Genomic DNA, 17,674 nt, shown 5'->3' on the forward strand with positions numbered 1-17,674 from the left:
AGATTTAAATTAGGCTTTTATAAAAAGATTTGTGTTTCGAAGATGAATGAAAGTCTTACAGGTTTGGAGCAACATGAGGGTGAGTAATTAATGATTACTCTATTAATCTTCGTTTTTGGGTGAACTATCCCTTTAAGCACAGTGGAACAGCTAAATGTTACATCAGGTGTCACCAACCCTGCTCCTGGAGGGCTACAGTCCTGCAGATTTCAGCTCCAACCCCAATCAAACACACCTGGACCAGCTAATCAAGCTGTTCAGGGTTGCTTGATAATTACAGGCAGGTGTGTTGGAACAGGGTTGGACCTAAAGTCTGCAGGACAGTAGCCCTCCAGGAGCAGGGTTGGTGACACCTGTGTTACATAATAACAGTAAATAATTATTTCTATAATTAATTGAATATCAATTACTTTTAATGCCATGTTAACTATGTTAAGACAATATTTTATTTAACACAATAGTTCTCTCTGAAAGATCATCATTAGCCTTAATTGCTTTAAAAAAAAAAATGTATACCCTACTCGTGAAAAGTGCAATTTCTCTACATTTATTTTCAAGTGTAGTAAAAAACAGGGCTTTTAGACTTTTTGGAGTAAGAGAAAATATACTGTTAGTAATCGATAAAGTAATCATGATTTTTTTTTAGTTTTTTTTTTAATCATGCCAGAAAGTCTTTAAATTCATTACAAAATCTCTGTGCAGCAAATAGCTTGAATGCATAGTTTCCAAATGTTGATCCAAAACCAAAATGTGAGTGTTTGGGGTGGTGGAGTCACTAATAAGATGAGATTAGTTTTACAACAGATTCTAAAAAACACAAAGTGCCGGTAAGAGGAAAAATGTTTAAGTGCTTTAGACTCACATTAAAGTACAACAGATGTTCAGTATGGCTACAATAGTTAAATGTGCTCGGGGGGAAAACAAAACTCAAGCAAACAGAGAAGGAAAAAAAAACATAAGACATCATTGTTTAAAAGCTAAACACATATAACAAACCCATTTGATCCTACAGAGAAAAATGTGAATTTTCATCGAAACAAAACAAATGACTATTTAATGAAGTAAAATGTGCAGTCAAACTAAGCTGCTTTTTCCTCAAAAAAATAAAAAAAATAATCTACTACATGGGTAAGAGAGCATTAAGCTAAAATAATGGAAACAGGTTAAAAAAGTCATTGCACACTGCACAAAATCCATTATTCAAACTGTAAAAGGCATTAAGCAACTCAAGATCCCCTCGATGAGAAGGCAATTGCATGTGCAGTGCTCACGATACAGGCAAGAGCAATCAAACTCAGTCTGAATGCTGCAGGAATACAAATGAAGACGCTACAGGTCAAAGTGAAAATACTACAAAACAACAGCACAATGCTACTGACACCCCATCACGTGTTACTGTATGTACAATTAACTCATTTCCTTAAAGGAATAGTTCAAAACCCACCTAAAAACAAACAAATATGAATTTCTTTCTTCCGTGGAACTCAAAAAGAGAAGTTTCGCAGAATGTCCAAGCTGCTCTTTTTCCATACAAAGAAAGTGGATGATTGATACTTTCAAGGTCCAAAAAAATACCACAATTTATAGTGTCGAGTAGTTAATTGTTCAAATTTCAGTCTCTGAACAGTGCTTCAGAAAAAATATAAAGCACAAATCATACATTTACATTTTACATATTAATGTATTAACTGATGTTCGTGTATGGAAAAGACATTCTGCAAAACATCTCATTTTTATCATGCAGGTTTGAAACAACAGATTAAAAAAAAAAAAACTAAATAAATGTTAGATGTTTGCACACTTGCACTACAATGGCAGCTAATAAATGAAACATAATGTTCCTATTCTTGATTTATGCACACAGACTGAAAATATTAACTGATACTAGTACTGGAAAATATGAGTAAACAATATTTCCTATGATCTGTTTTCTACTGGATCTGAATACAGATTCTAGCTTTTATAATCTATGCTGATGATACATATTACATGAAAAGAATGTTCTGGGTTAAATACAACTTAAGATTTGTGTAATAGGGATCGTTTATCCAAAAATGAAATTGATTGTCATTTACTCAACCCTCAAGTTGTTCCAAAATGTTTATGAGTTTCTTTCTTCTGTTGAACATTAATGAAGATATTTTGTAGAATGTTGGTAACCAAACAGTCGCTGGTCCCCAGTATGGAAAAACAAACACTATGGAAGTCAATAGGGACCAGCAACTGTTTGGTTAACAACATTCTTCAAAATATCAACTTGAGGGTGAGTAAATGACAATAAATTTCATTTTTGGATAAACTATCCCTTCAACACACACACACAAAAAACCTTAACAGAAATTTAATAAAATTTCTTGATCAAATGCTGTCAATAGTTGTATTGAAACCAGAACAATTCTTCAAATATCTATAATTTTAGTTTGTAGCTCTTTTCAGCAGCAAATGACAAAAAAAAAGCCGTTCAGAATAGAAACAATCACCAAAACTGTTGCCTATTTTCATTTCACTGGCAACAAATAAGACTAGAAGGCACCATGTTAGCATGGGTGTAAAAAGCCATTTCTTCAACTTGTTGGGTCTGTGGGAAAGGATAAGGACTGTGGGTAATCATACAATACCTGAGAGCTGAATTTGAGATGCTGAACAGTTCCTATACATACACACACTTATGATCATTTCCCTTTCTATTTTAATCATTGCACTTTAAGTGGTCCTACAGGGAGGGACTAACAGAGCTCAGTTCCTGCAAATTGAGTGTCAGCATTTTAGCCTTGTTCCAGTTTTGTATTTAACGCATGTCAGTTATAAATCATGGCTTGAGTTTGTTTAGAGGTAGGGTTTTATGTTGTGCAACATATGGCCATTTATTTTCTATATTGGTTCATAAGTTGAGAGGCAAGACTGCCAAACACTCCACACACACACACTCCACTGCACTGACATCAAAAAAGGACTGCAAAGAGGGGCTTGTAGAATCAGACGTTTAGCATCTTTGCCGGTGTCGTGCAAGATTCAGGCTTCTCACAGAATCCGATGCCCCATGGACCCTATAATGATTTAAGAACTTGTTTTGAGTATGATCAGAAACACAACACTACTTTAAGTTGTGTTAACCATGAAAATAAATCATTATAAAAGCCTGAACCCCCCCCCAAAAAAGTCACTAAACATTTACTATAGTGCAATGTTATATATGAAATGTATGCATTGCCTTCTAAAAACAGCAACTTTTGAATGAGCATCAATGGGGAAAGATATATGGTATATTCTACCAGCGGGGGTTCACTGGATTGGGTTAACCAGCCAAACCAGCTACAAAAGGACAGACACTTCTGGCTGGGCATTACAAACAGCTTGGGCTTGTTGTCCAAGGTAGATTGTATTCTGCGGGGGGATTGAATCTTGCACAACACCGGGAAAGCTGACAAATGCAAGAATGGTTTTGAGCATTTGGCTTGAGCTCTACAGACAGCCGTCCAGTTACGGTACACATCCAACCGATCTCCACCAATCCAACCATCCTAATGGTGGGATGAGGCTTTAAGCACTGAGCCGGTGCCGTTCCATTCCATTTTACGCTGTGTACGCTCCATTAGCTTAATGGTGAATCGCCAGTCTATTGGAGTAAAGCAAGTCCTTGGATTTTCCCACTCAACTGAAATCATTCCTAATGGCTTTCAGTCTTTCAGAAAGGGAAAATGGTTTCTATGAAAAGATTTGTATGCTAAGCATTGCCGCAGTGGCGTATCTGGTGTGTTACGGTGATGGCATTGGGGCGTTTGGAAGCACGCTTCATTACGCAGTCGCCATCAAGCATTGCAACGAGGGTGACGACAATTTGGCCTACTAAATGCCCTCTCAAAAATGTGCATCATGGTCAAAGCACCAGTTAGATTTAATGTTTTAAGATGTTCCAATGTTGAGGGTTACTTCAAGAATATGACATCCTGACTGCCTCAATCTTCATAAAGAGTTCACCCATAAATGAATGAAATATCATGTTGTTCCAAATCTGTGTGACTTTCTTTTTTCTGTGCAACACAAATGAAGATATTTTGATGTGTCCATTCAACGAAAGTAATGTTTCATGGACAAAAAGAGCTGAAATATTCTCAAAAACATTGCGTTCCAAGGAAGAAAGACGGATTTACAGGTTTGGAACAACATGAATTTCATTTTTGGTGAACCACCCCAAAGAAATTTGACTTCTGCTGGTTCTGATTGTGATACATTGTCTACAATGCACAATAAAATGTCACTATTTGCACCAGCTAGTCGGTTAGTTTTACTAGGTGACGCACTGGACTGTAGATACAGACACAATAGAAGGAAAATGGTCTGTACACAAACTGCGTCCCAAAGTAGCTGTGTGACATTAGTTGTATAATAAGCTCTAATAGCCAATTATATTTGGAATTATGCAGAAATGAACCTGGAGCGAAAAGCGTTCACAAACAGTGCTGGTGCTGCGGACATCTGAGATTGACTGAGTTCCTTTATAATGCTCACTTGCAAACCAAAATTTGTGTATTACCTTGAAACGAATCAAGAGTCACTCAGAAGCAGAAAGAAATTCTATTTCACTGGCATTTTAGTTTCTCAGTTGTGTCGAGAGTCATTTACGTGAGGTAATTATTGACCCGCCGACAAGTTCACTACTTTTCTGGATGGCTAGTAAACATGAGTAGGTGCAAAAGCCCTAGTAAGTGCAGCTTGTTTTGATCTAAGTGCCATTCATGTGGCTATTTTGACGAAACACTTTAAATACATGGCAGTAAGTGCAGCATGAGGAAAGATACAAGATAATACAGAGGTCACCATTATCAAAATCACAAGGCGAAGGGGCGGTTTGGCTTGGCAAGGCAGGTTTGTTTGAGGACTTCCCAAACAAAAGGCAAACATGAGTTGAGACGAAGTGAACTTGCTGGATTATGTACAAAACGATCCCTCTTTCTCCGATGCAGAACAGAGATCTGGCTATACAAACAAATGATGTGAGAATTCAGGATCCCAATTAGGAACACAATGGTAAAGCACACACATGATGCCCCTTTTGGCAGCTGTGGAGATCAACAGCTATCAGCTTTAGTCACACTAGAGCCAATCCCTGAAGACCAGTGCATTAAAAAACAGGAATTAAAGATTTACAGTGTCCTGCAGACACTATACGATGGCTTGATATACATCCCAAGTAAAAGTATTTGTGACATCACAAAGGTTCAAGAGTCAAACTGACGCTTAAACGCTGGTCATAAATCTTTGTTACCTGAAGAGGACCAGTTCAGGTGAACAGAATGAGGTTAATCCACATTTATCAATCAAGAACACGAGGCAAAGATTTCGTCCCCCTTTTATGTCTTCTGTGGGTCGGGTGAGAGAGGGCCGGGAGTGTTGGTGCCGTCTAAATTATATACGGGAACAGAGAACTGCGTGGAACTCAGGGCAGAAGGAAACTGATAAAAAGAAGAGAAACAGAATGAAAAAAACTGAACGCATCCTTTCTGGAATATTGTTACACTATTGGGAACATCTCAAAGTCTCTGGTGTTTTCACCAGACCAGTGTTATTATCGTTAACTAATACTAAAACTATTAAAATGTATTAATTGAAATATAAATGTGAGATGGACTGGAAATTAGAATGTTGCCTTGGCAACTAACCAAAATAAAATTAAGTTTAAGTGCTACATTACTAAAACTGAAATAAAAATACATTCAAAAATAGAAATATATAAAATAAACTAACCCCAAAAAAATGACAACAAAATTACTCAAACTTAAGCTAAAATTAAAACAAAAAGTAAATATAAAATAAAAGCTACATTCAAAATATTAATAAATAATATAACTGTATATGAATAATATTAAAATAACACCAGTTTTCACACTTTACACCAAGTTTTTGGAGTGGATGCTTTGATTAGGTTGATAAGAAAGCTGTTGTAAACCAAATCATAAATTAATAACCAATAACTAAGCAATAAATGATAATATATATTAAAATACCTATTCAAATATTGTAATAAACTAATTGTAAAAATAATCAAAAGTATTTTTTGGCAATAAAAATAAATACTTCACTGCTAAAAACTATTCTGATTACACAAGTGTTTGAACTTTTTTCCAGGACCATGGGAATCCTACACACTTCAGTCTTTCTAAACCGACTAAAACCCTCAAAGCACAAAGACATTGCTCCCATTGAAGTCAACAAAGCTGTTTTCAAGTACAATATTGTGTTGCATATGATTTTCATCTTGCTACAAAGATATTCCAACCACTTCATTTTCCCTGTTTGTCTGAAATAAAATAAATTGACAAATATTATATGTGTGACTGATTTCTGTGAATTTTACTCATCATATATTTAAGTAACGTCTTAGTGTTAACATCAAAGATAGCTTGTGACTTGTTCAAATATGTTCTCAAAACTTGTTTATTTGTGAGTAAGCTATGAGACTTACTATTCAGCTCTCAAATCAGTGGAAATGCAGGCTGGTGTGCAAAACCCTTTTGGGCAAAAAGGAACAGCTGTGACACTCACAGATGACGTGATTTGAATCCAAATATGAAATGTGACAAACTTAAAGGGTTAGTTCACCCAAAAATGAAAATGATCCTATAATTTACTCACCCTCAAGCCATCCTTGGTGTATATGAGTTTCTTCTTTCAGCCAAACACAATCAGAGTTATTTAAAAAAATATCCCAGCTTTATAATAGGGAGTGAATGGTACCTTAGATTTTGAAGCCCAAAAGAAGTACATCCAGGAACAGGGCTCGAAATTAACGTTTTTACTTGGTAGCACTGGTGCTCCGAACTTCAAAAATTTAGGAGCACCCACCAAAAATTAAGGACCCAGAGAGTATATTCAACTACAAAGTATTGTTATTTCTGTGTTACAAATATTCTTATTATCACAGAAGAACTTGAATTGGAACTAGAATTAAAGATTAAAGTTTGGATATAAATACTGACGTCTAAGCGATAGGAATAGAGAAAAGCACCTTTTGAAAGTAACATGGAGCTTCAAATAACAATTGTATCATTACATTTTTACACCACTAGGTGGCGACAAGTGACTTAAATGTATTTGTTATTGAATCATTCATTCAAGAGATTCGTTCAAAAAAACTCTGATTCATCCATTAATGAAACAAGCAAAGTATATAATGATAAAAATTATTAAAAAAAAAAAAAAAAAAAAAAACATCCTCACCATCAGCATTGGCGTGTTCCACCTCTTTAGGTGACGCCTTACAAAAGAAATCTGTCAGCATTCGTTTCATCTTCTCCCTTATTCAGCCTTTTAAATTTCACGCGGTAGTCAGCTCCCTGTCATGTGACAACGGAGCGCAGTGAAAGGGAGTGGGAGTGATTGACAGCTAATATTAACCGATCTAAAATCTGCTTTAAAGTTAAAAACGTAAGGATGAAGTTTGATTGGTTATGTAACGTTGGATAGGATGATGGTCCAGCCACCGCGTATCAGCGCACATAAGGTACACACTGTGCAGAAATGTGCGCACGTTTTGTAGAGAAATGAAAACAAGTCACACCACAACCATTATTTGCAATCACACAAATGCTCCCAAATATATTTTTAGGTCGCACAGATTAAATTTCAGGAGCATATGCGACCAAAATGGTAAATATAGATATTTTTTCTAATAAAAAAAATGCACTGCTTCGTTTCAGAAGGTCTTTATTAACCCCTGGAGCCATATGGATTACTTTTATGATGGATGGATGGGCTTTTTGGGGCTTCAAAATCTAAGGACCATTCACTCCCATTATAAAGCTTGGAAGAGCCAGGATATTTTTTATTATAACTCTGATTGTGTTTGGCTGAAAGAAGAAACTCATACACCTAGGATGACTTGAGGGTGAGTAAATCATGGGGTAATTTTCATTTTTGTGTGAATTATCCCTTTAAGGAGGATGGAATCAAATTTAGGTTTGGACCAAGTGTGAAAAGGGCATCAGCTTATCAGTACATCATTTGAGTTAAAGTGACTCACCTGGAAGAGGGTATGCGGGCCCTGTCTCCGGGCGGGACTGAGGGGTGCCACCGGGCTTAGCGTGCTCCAGAAATGGATATTCGACAGAAGTGGACTGGGGGTGAGCAGCAGGGGTGTCTGCAACAAAAAAATTAAAGTGAACTTTTACAGAAGTAACTCTCTTTCCATTAAGCGTGCCGTTCCCAAAAACTCGTGAGCATCATAGCACAAAGCATTTGCAAGAGGCATAACCCTGAAATATAAATGTTTAATTAAAAGTGGCTTAATGAGACTTTAAGAAGCAATAAGAATTAATCACAGGGCAAGGGTGCTGTATTTCCTGAAAAAGCATAAATAATAGATTTGAATTATAGTATATTTCATCTTTCATCTAACTGAAGATACAGCAGGGGGTGATCCTCTGGGGCTGGCTGTATGAGTGCTCGTAAATGCAAAGATTGTGCAGTCTTAACGAGGTGATCCATCAAAGTAGCATCCAGCTAAACCTCACCATATGATCACGATCATATAACAGCCAATGAGTGTCTGCGAAGCGTATCAGCACGACTGAGTCTCATTGCTTACAATGGTGCACTATTGCCCTCTAGTGCCTCAAAATATCAATGCAACCACATAACCAAAAGGATTTCAATGTGACCTCACCATGTTCCTGTGCAGGATAACCACAAATTTTTAGAAAAATATGCTGCTTGTAATAGGCCATTTTCTTTTAAACCACACTCAGAGACAGTGATCAGTTTTATCATCAGTGGTCATTTTTAGTATTTGTGCATAAGCCTGGTAGCATTTGCAAGCATATTTAACAGGTCGTTCACAAGCTTTTTGACATACAAATTACAAACATGGCAAAAATTATTTGTGAATGAATTGCATAAAAATCCATTCAAATATTTGTATGCATATTTTTTGGAACATAAAAATCCAAAATTAAAATATGTACATATAATGCACATAAAATAAAATAAAATTCTGCTTTGCTTGCTAAGTTTTGTGTGCAAAATAATTGGTGTTTTTAGATAGATGGATGTTCTGACCACAAGATCTATATGTTTTGCACTAATTTATTCCAAATTGTCAGTACAACATGACATGGAGACTTTTACTAATTATTTAAATAAGCTGCCAGTTTGTTGCATGGCAAACTACTATCATGGCGTTCATTTAAAGTGTCCCTATTATGCTTTTCAAATATGTAATATAGCTGTGAATCTAAAAGGTCTGCAAAGTTTTAAATGATCAGTAGTCCTCAGTAATTCCAGTCTCATTTCCTGTTACAAATTTGCATAATGCCAGCCTATGGTCTTCATTGGCAGCCAGTAAACAACGTCTACTTTGCCCAGCCCTCAAACACTGTAGTTGTAGCTGAGACAGGAAGAGTTTGATTTGTGTTGTCGACATGTTACTTTGCATGCATTTCAAAAAGATGAGGACTGGCATTGGAACCGATACAGAAAAATGGACGCCATCTGTTCGTATCACTGTGTATCAAACGCTGAGGAAGCCTCCGGAGCTGAAATTCAGATATGGTAATAGGAGTTTTGTTTCAGACACAAGCTTTAAGCGGCAGACCAATCACAACAGTCTGGAAAATTACCAATCAGAGCAGAGTAGGCTCTCAGAAAGGAAGGGTATAGAATGAATCTTCAAAGAAATTGTTTACAGACTCTTTGAGAAATGAGGTGATGTGAAATGTATATTATGAGAAAATTAAAGTGTTTTTTGACCTTGGATGCATGCAAACATTTTGTAGAAGACCTCCAAAACTAAATTAGGAACCTTAAAAATAGCACTTTGGGGCACTTTAAGACTAAATGACAAAAAAAAGCAAACTGCTATTAGTTGTTTTGTTTTATATGTTGGTTAAACAGCTGTTTTCTATCTAATTGGTCAGAACAAGATGCAAAGTGGTCCAAAATTCAGGCTACAATGAGCAAAGTCAAATAAGACAGCAACAGTAAATAACTGCACAAGAGGATGCGCCTCTAGTGAGTTGGATGGAAATCGCGACCCAACACGAAAACTGCTGATGGTCTAATGATTCTAACAAACCAATGACAGCAGAAAATAGCATTGTACTCGTGTGATGGGGAGGTCAGGAGGAGACTGACCTGCAGGAAGGCTGGGGTGAGAGAGGCCGTGGGGAGGGATGGGCTGGACAGATTGAGAGGGCTGAGGTCAGAGCTGGTCACCACCAGCGTGGGCATCAACTCCAGGCCTTTGGGTTTCTTTGACTTTCCGCTGAGATTGCGGGGTGAAGAGTCAGGCATCTCAGAAGCTGTTACTGTGTCCTTGGAAACAGAGTAGGGCTGGACCTGACGGATCGAAAGAGAAAGAGAGGTTTTAATAATGAATTTTCATAAAATAATGGTGGACACTTATATAATTATTGATATCAATATTTACATTTGTATTATATTCATCTTCATTTAGCAAATTATTAAATACATATATATATATATATATATATACACACTCACCTAAAGGATTATTAGGAACACCGGTTCAATTTCTCATTAATGCAATTATCTAATCAACCAATCACATGGCAGTTGCTTCAATGCATTTAGGGGTGTGGTCCTGGTCAAGACAATCTCCTGAACTCCAAACTGAATGTCAGAATGGGAAAGAAAGGTGATTTAAGCAATTTTGAGCGTGGCATGGTTGTTGGTGCCAGACGGCCGGTCTGAGTATTTCACAATCTGCTCAGTTACTGGGACTTTCACGCACAACCATTTCTAGGGTTTACAAAGAATGGTGTGAAAAGGGAAAAACATCCAGTATGCGGCAGTCCTGTGGGCGAAAATGCCTTGTTGATGCTAGAGGTCAGAGGAGAATGGGCCGACTGATTCAAGCTGATAGAAGAGCAACTTTGACTGAAATAACCACTCGTTACAACCGAGGTATGCAGCAAAGCATTTGTGAAGCCACAACACGCACAACCTTGAGGCGGATGGACTACAACAGCAGAAGACCCCACCGGGTACCACTCATCTCCACTACAAATAGGAAAAAGAGGCTACAATTTGCACAAGCTCACCAAAATTGGACAGTTGAAGACTGGAAAAATGTTGCCTGGTCTGATGAGTCTCGATTTCTGTTGAGACATTCAGATGGTAGAGTCAGAATTTGGCGTAAACAGAATGAGAACATGGATCCATCATGCTTTGTTACCACTGTGCAGGCTGGTGGTGGTGGTGTAATGGTGTGGGGGATGTTTTCTTGGCACACTTTAGGCCCCTTAGTGCCAATTGGGCATCGTTTAAATGCCACGGCCTACCTGAGCATTGTTTCTGATCCCTTTATGACCACCATGTACCCATCCTCTGATGGCTACTTCCAGCAGGATAATGCACCATGTCACAAAGCTCGAATCATTTCAAATTGGTTTCTTGAACATGACAATGAGTTCACTGTACTAAAATGGCCCCCACAGTCACCAGATCTCAACCCAATAGAGCATCTTTGGGATGTGGTGGAACGGGAGCTTCGTGCCCTGGATGTGCATCCCACAAATCTCCATCAACTGCAAGATGCTATCCTATCAATATGGGCCAACATTTCTAAAGAATGCTTTAAGCACCTTGTTGAATCAATGCCACGTAGAATTAAGGCAGTTCTGAAGGCGAAAGGGGGTCAAACACAGTATTAGTATGGTGTTCCTAATAATCCTTTAGGTGAGTGTATATATATGATTCATTACATATTCAAATTGTTAATCAAAGTGAATCAAGGCCTGAAATGTAGTCAAACTGAAGTCAAATGCTGAATTTATCTCATTGACATTATTAAAAAAGGATACCTGAATTGTTATAAATAAATATAAATATAAAATAAAATAGTATAAAAATAAACACACAAAAAACAAAAACCATTATATATGTATATCTGAATGAATTGTTCTGCAACCAAATAAAATAAAATAAATGTATTATATTTTTTAAATGGATATACACATAAACCTTTTACCATTAAGGCACACCAACATCATTCCAATATTAATTTCCAACATGTTCTCTTTATTTTGCCAAGGAGTTTCGGTGCACAGGCCTTCATCAGAGCTAAAAGATTACAGGTGTACAAAAGCTCATTTAGGCCAATGAAGGTCTGTGCAGCAAAACACGTTGGCAAAATAAAGAGTAATATCTTTTCAGCTTCATTTTCGGAGTGTTGCTGGTATTGTTCCAAAATGTCTTCCATGCACCTTGTTGATCTTGTGAAGTTGCGACAGAACAACTACACAATATTTTAGCATGTTGTACCTGCAACTGTAACTCTGAAGGCTGTGAGGAGAGGGACTCAATTTCACTGTCAATCACCAGCTCCTGGGAATCCGTCATCGGAGAAGAAGAGGGCGACTGGGAATGAGGGAGCAGAGACGGAGAGATTCTTGAGAGCGGGAAACCCGTCATGGCATTCTCTGAAGTGGGATTCTCCACAAACGCACACACAACATGCGAGACTGTGCTCTGTTTGGTCTCATTTTCTGTCAGAGCACGCAGTGGAACCTGGACGGCTTGTGCCAGAAGTTCAGGCCTCCCTATAGCAGACAGAGTGGTGTTTCTGTTCTGTGGCATGGTCCCAAATTTAATGACTGTGGATGGCTGGGGCGACTCCTGGCCTGCCTTTTTGTCCATTAGCTTTTCTCCTGGGTTCTCAATCTTCATGGATTTAAAAAGTTGTGTTCCTGACTGCAAAGAAGTCAAAGTGAAGGATGTGTACAAGCCGGAGTTGATATAGTCATTCCGGTTGGATGCTTTGGACTGACCCGGTGTGCCTGCACCACGGTCTGGGGCGTCTTTGCTGTCTTTATCCTTGGAGACGTTTGCAAGTTTGTCAGAGAGGGGCAGAGGTCCGGCAGAGCCCCCGTCTGCACCCTCCATTCTGGCCATCCCATCCCCCTTTAGGATATCAGGGTACGACACAAAACGATACACAAACTTCTGCCCGTTTACCTTTTTGATGATGTTCTGCAAGGAAAGATTAAAGAAAATGCATGTTTATTTTAGCTGAAGAATGACTTTCTCCAACATGCATCTAAAAATATCTACGTAAAAGGCAATCACCCAAAACGTCCCTCATATGTTCATTTTTACCCGTCAGTTGCATTCTTCTACCCACTCTAACAAAATAACATGCAATTAAGTAAATGAACCCGTGTTCAAAGACCAGGAAGAATGCGGAAAACGATACCTCTTGCCCTGTGGTGCCAAGATGAGGCCAAACCCTCAAACACACAGTTCCCGCTCAAGAATAAACCTGACAGGGCTCTGTGACCCTCTTGTTTCAGTTCAGAGTGACTTGATTGTGTGTTTACAACAACAAAATAACCTGATGGACAAGAAGAGTGTGGGGGCAAGGAGCGGGCTGAAAGCTAGCAATTATAATAAACACTGATTTAAATATATGACCACAACAGCATTTAAGCTGCGTTCACACTGTCAGCGTCACACAGCGATAAAGCAACATGATCACATTCATTTCAAAGGAGAGCTGGCCATATCAAGCAGTGCGAGCAACACTGAACGTTGGCGACAGGATGTAGGAAAACTTTATGCAAATGAAGAGTGTCTTTCGAGAGCGACAACCAATAGGAGTGAAGACAGTGGAGCGCATGTGATCCGTCAATACATCCTGTAGTGGAGTGTCGGCGGTGAGATGGAGGAGAAGCTATTTTAGCGGCAACAACTTTCTATAATTTATGTCTCCGTGTAATACATGGGTACTCTTAAAAGTATAAAGTATGTAATATGAATCACCATCGCACACCTGCAGGTGATCGGTGCGTGGGAAAAAATACCAAATGGCTAGGTCAAAAATCAAATGAGTATCAAAATTTTATTAGCAACGTTTCGGTCTCACGACATTCATCAGGCAATATTATTTTTATTGTTAACATTTTCAGAAAATGATTGCTAAAATACCTATGAATTTAAAATCAACCACCATTTAAAAAATCCCAATTAACTAAGCTAAGATCTAATATATCATATCACAAAACTAAATTAGCACTAGAGGGTGGCAAAAGTAACCTAATATCTCAAAATAGGCAGAAACAAGTACCATAATTTAATATGCAAATAATAATAAACAAATTACTGTTAACCAATAACCAATATAATCCCGATATCCCCCTTCAGATTATCAGGATAGAACAAAAAAATCTGCCCATTTACTTTATGTTCTGGAGGGGAAATAGTCATATAAAATCATAAAAATCACAAATATTGACCAATAACCATTACAGTCTCGATATAGGCCTAAGCCTATTGTGCATCCATTTGCTGAAGAATATTGAATATTATGAATACTGACTAAAAAATGTCAGTCTGTTCCTCACACAAAGCTACTTCTGACCTCAATCACAGCTTGGACAAACAGCAAAACATCTCCTTTTATGTTCCATGGAAGAAGTAAAGTCATTCGGTTCAGAACAATGCGAGGGCGAGTAAATGATGACTGAACTTTTATTTTTCGAAGACATTACACACCTTGTCATAGTAGTAACGCAGAGCCCGGCTGAGCTTGTCGTAGTTCATGCTGGGTTTGTTCTTGCGGGCGCCCCATAATCTGGCCACCTCCTCGGCCTGCAGTAGTTTGAACTCTCCATCCTCGTTGGTCCAGCAGATGAGCTGGTCATTGCTGGGGTCCAACAGGAGCTGCAGCAGGAACTGCCACAGGGTCACTGAGCTGTCCATGTCCTTCTCGATCCACAGCTGTGGGGGAAACGTTACCTTACGGGACCCTGTTCGAGCTCACAGCCTGGCCGACACGTAACGGCATATTCCGGCAAATATCCAGACAGAGGCTGAAATATAAATGATCGAGATGCTATTAGATCACAAATTGAATTTTAAAGTAATAGCAAGAGGGAGAGCTTTATGAAGCAAACTCAACTGTTTAGGAAGCGTTTCGCTTAAACCAAACCTAGAGCGACCATTCTTGAAATCATAAAATCATGGTAAATATGCACACCATATTAAATACCAAATGGTACTGGACTTCAGTGTAATCCTGGCAGTGTGGACAGTGCAGACTGACTGTGTGCGTGTAAGCAGCTTAAAATAAAACTAAATCTGCCTTGACTCATCCGATATCCAGCTGGTAGTTGCCAAAGGGAGCGAAAAAAGTCTCCCACATACAATCTGACAGAACAGAACACACAAACATAGAAACAAAGAGGCGAGACGTGACAGCATTCCTCCGACTGTAGGAGACAGGATCTAGGAATTTTACACTACACAAAGAGTCTAGGCTGAGATGGTATCACAAATTACATGTAGCTCAAAATTATGGCCTGTTTCATGATGATAGTGATTGCATACTGTAAACATACCACTTGTGCATCTTTAATTTTATGGCTAAAATTAGATGCTCATTTTGTTGCTGCATATTAAATACCTAAATGATCCCGGATCTCACCATAATTACACTTAAAAATGGTATTGAGTACATCAATAGCCATTATATACACCTATCTGAATATTCAATATAAAGACTAAATGTACACTTATAATGGCAGATTTAATATAATATATCCATAAAAATGACCATATAGCCTACCTTTAATTTAAAACTACACATATAACAGTTAGCCTACCTATAATTCTTTTGAGAATGGTTGGCAAAACAATGGAAATATATGCTAAATGTGCATTTCACCCTAAACAATCACATAAAACTCACATAAAACTCTATGCTCGTTAGTGTAACGTAAATCTTTGTGCAAGTTAAATTATAAATTCCAGAAATCTAGATAGGAGCTTAAGCAAAACCTCCACGTCAACTCAACCACATTTAACAATGCAAACGGGTCACAGTGCGTCATTTATCATTCGTTTTAGTTTTCAGATTCCTCTACAATATTAAGCAAAGTTAGCAAATTATAAAGTAATTGAAAACAGACGCTAAAGTACTAAACTGCAACCTGTTAGAACTTGAGTTAGCATCGAGCTAATGTCTGTCAAACTCACCTGAGAAGCTTTAAGCTCCGGAGTCGGTCCTGGAGGGGTTTTCCGACTGATTAAAACCAGAAAAGAAATAAAATAAAATAAAAAATGCCGAATGTTTTCTTGAATGTTTACATCGTGTAAAGATATTTGGTGGTCAGCTAGCGTAGCGTGCTAGTCCGCTAGCTAACGGAGTCTTAGCTAACTTTATACTCATTAAACTAACTAGAGTTTATTTAATTCTACTAATTAAAGCGGTTTTCTGACGCATTTACAATGAGAACGACAAAAAGAGGCAGAGAAAGAGCAACACTAAAGTCTCTCCATCTCACGTACAGATATGTTTAGCTGCAACCACAATAATACAAAACAGGAAGCAACAAGCCCACCAGATTAGACACTCAGCGCACAATAAAACTCCAGAACAAAGACTGAGATTTTATGAATCTGTAAGAAATGACGTGCATGATGTTTGAATAGCGATAATATCCTCCAGATGTCAAATCAGCAGCACGAGAAATGGAGTGAAGCCAAAGCATGTAGATTATCGTATGATGGACTCTCTTACTTCATCTATATTACTATATAGTTATTTAACGTAACAATAAACAGTGCACTTATTGATTAAAAAAACATAAACAAATTTCAATGAACAAATATCAATTCGGATGGTGTTGAAATATTATGTATCATCCGTTTGAGTGTACTTTGACATTTAGATAAGAAATGACTGCATAGATAATAGAATTATGACAGGGTGTGAAATGACAGAGATAGAACGATAGAGACAGAACAATAGAAAATAGAATAGAAACAGATTAGATAGATAGATAGATAGATAGATAGATAGATAGATAGATAGATAGATAGATAGATAGATAGATAGATAGATGAGTAATCTCAAATATAACATTTCCCTTACAGATAAAAAAAAAGTTTTATGTTTACATAATCAATATTACTTGGCAACAACCCATTAACTATACCTTGTTTATACGTGGCGAGTTAAGGTTACAGGGGTCCAACTATACATGACTTACCCTGATTTACAGAATTGTACCTCTTTCATGTGTATTTCTCTAGAAAGTGAATAGTATCTGTATTCTTACTGAGGAGGGAATGTATTATAAGTATGTTTGGGTAGTTTATCCTGATGATAGTTAGCTCAGGCCCTCTTCAATCTTGGAGAGACTGCGATTCCCTAGTGCTTTTGTGTGTGCGTTGGATGTTCTGTGCAGGTCTTGTATAGGAGCTATGGGACACTTCGGCATGCAACAGACCCGAAGACGCCTTTCTCCGACCTCCAAGGTCACCGCAGACCTAAATCTAGGAATCGTACGACAACTATCTTGACTAATGGTGACATCCATCCATGTGTGGAAATTTGCTTAGACTATATGTGTTCTTAGCCAATCAGAAACTGCAACCTGAAGCAAGGACGTAGCTTAGACCTTGGTGAAGGGTATAACTGCTGTGATCTTTGTAACTGTAAGCGGGGCGGCCTACGGACTCCTGTGTGAGTCTTGAAGATGACTTCAGCTGATGAAACTGCAAACTATCTTCAGTAAGACTTTTCTTCAATTTATTAGAATTCTGACTCCGGGTCTTCTTTCAAACATCTGGTCCTAAACTGTAAATCCCCTTACACAATAATACTATTACAAATAGATTGTGCACAATAACACCACCACTACTATATTTCACTCCA

At 37.9% G+C, this 17,674-nt stretch overlaps 1 protein-coding gene across 1 annotated transcript; it reads right to left on the reverse strand.

Annotated features, from left to right (window-relative positions):
* Positions 1-943: 943 nt before the first annotated feature.
* Positions 944-16,353, reverse strand: elk4 (ETS transcription factor ELK4). The gene is made up of 6 exons (XM_079858282.1): positions 15,991-16,353; positions 14,509-14,825; positions 12,280-12,987; positions 10,129-10,332; positions 8,021-8,137; positions 944-5,453 (listed from the first exon to the last, which is right to left on the reverse strand). Exons 2-6 carry the CDS (start codon positions 14,713-14,715, stop codon positions 5,352-5,354), a joined length of 1,338 nt encoding a protein of 445 aa, XP_079714408.1. The 5' UTR covers positions 14,716-14,825; positions 15,991-16,353; the 3' UTR covers positions 944-5,351.
* Between the last annotated feature and the right edge of the window lie 1,321 nt (positions 16,354-17,674).

The sequence above is a fragment of the Squalius cephalus genome (genome assembly GCF_949319135.1).
Source record: "Squalius cephalus genome assembly, chromosome: 22".
Lineage (NCBI taxonomy): Eukaryota > Metazoa > Chordata > Actinopteri > Cypriniformes > Leuciscidae > Squalius > Squalius cephalus.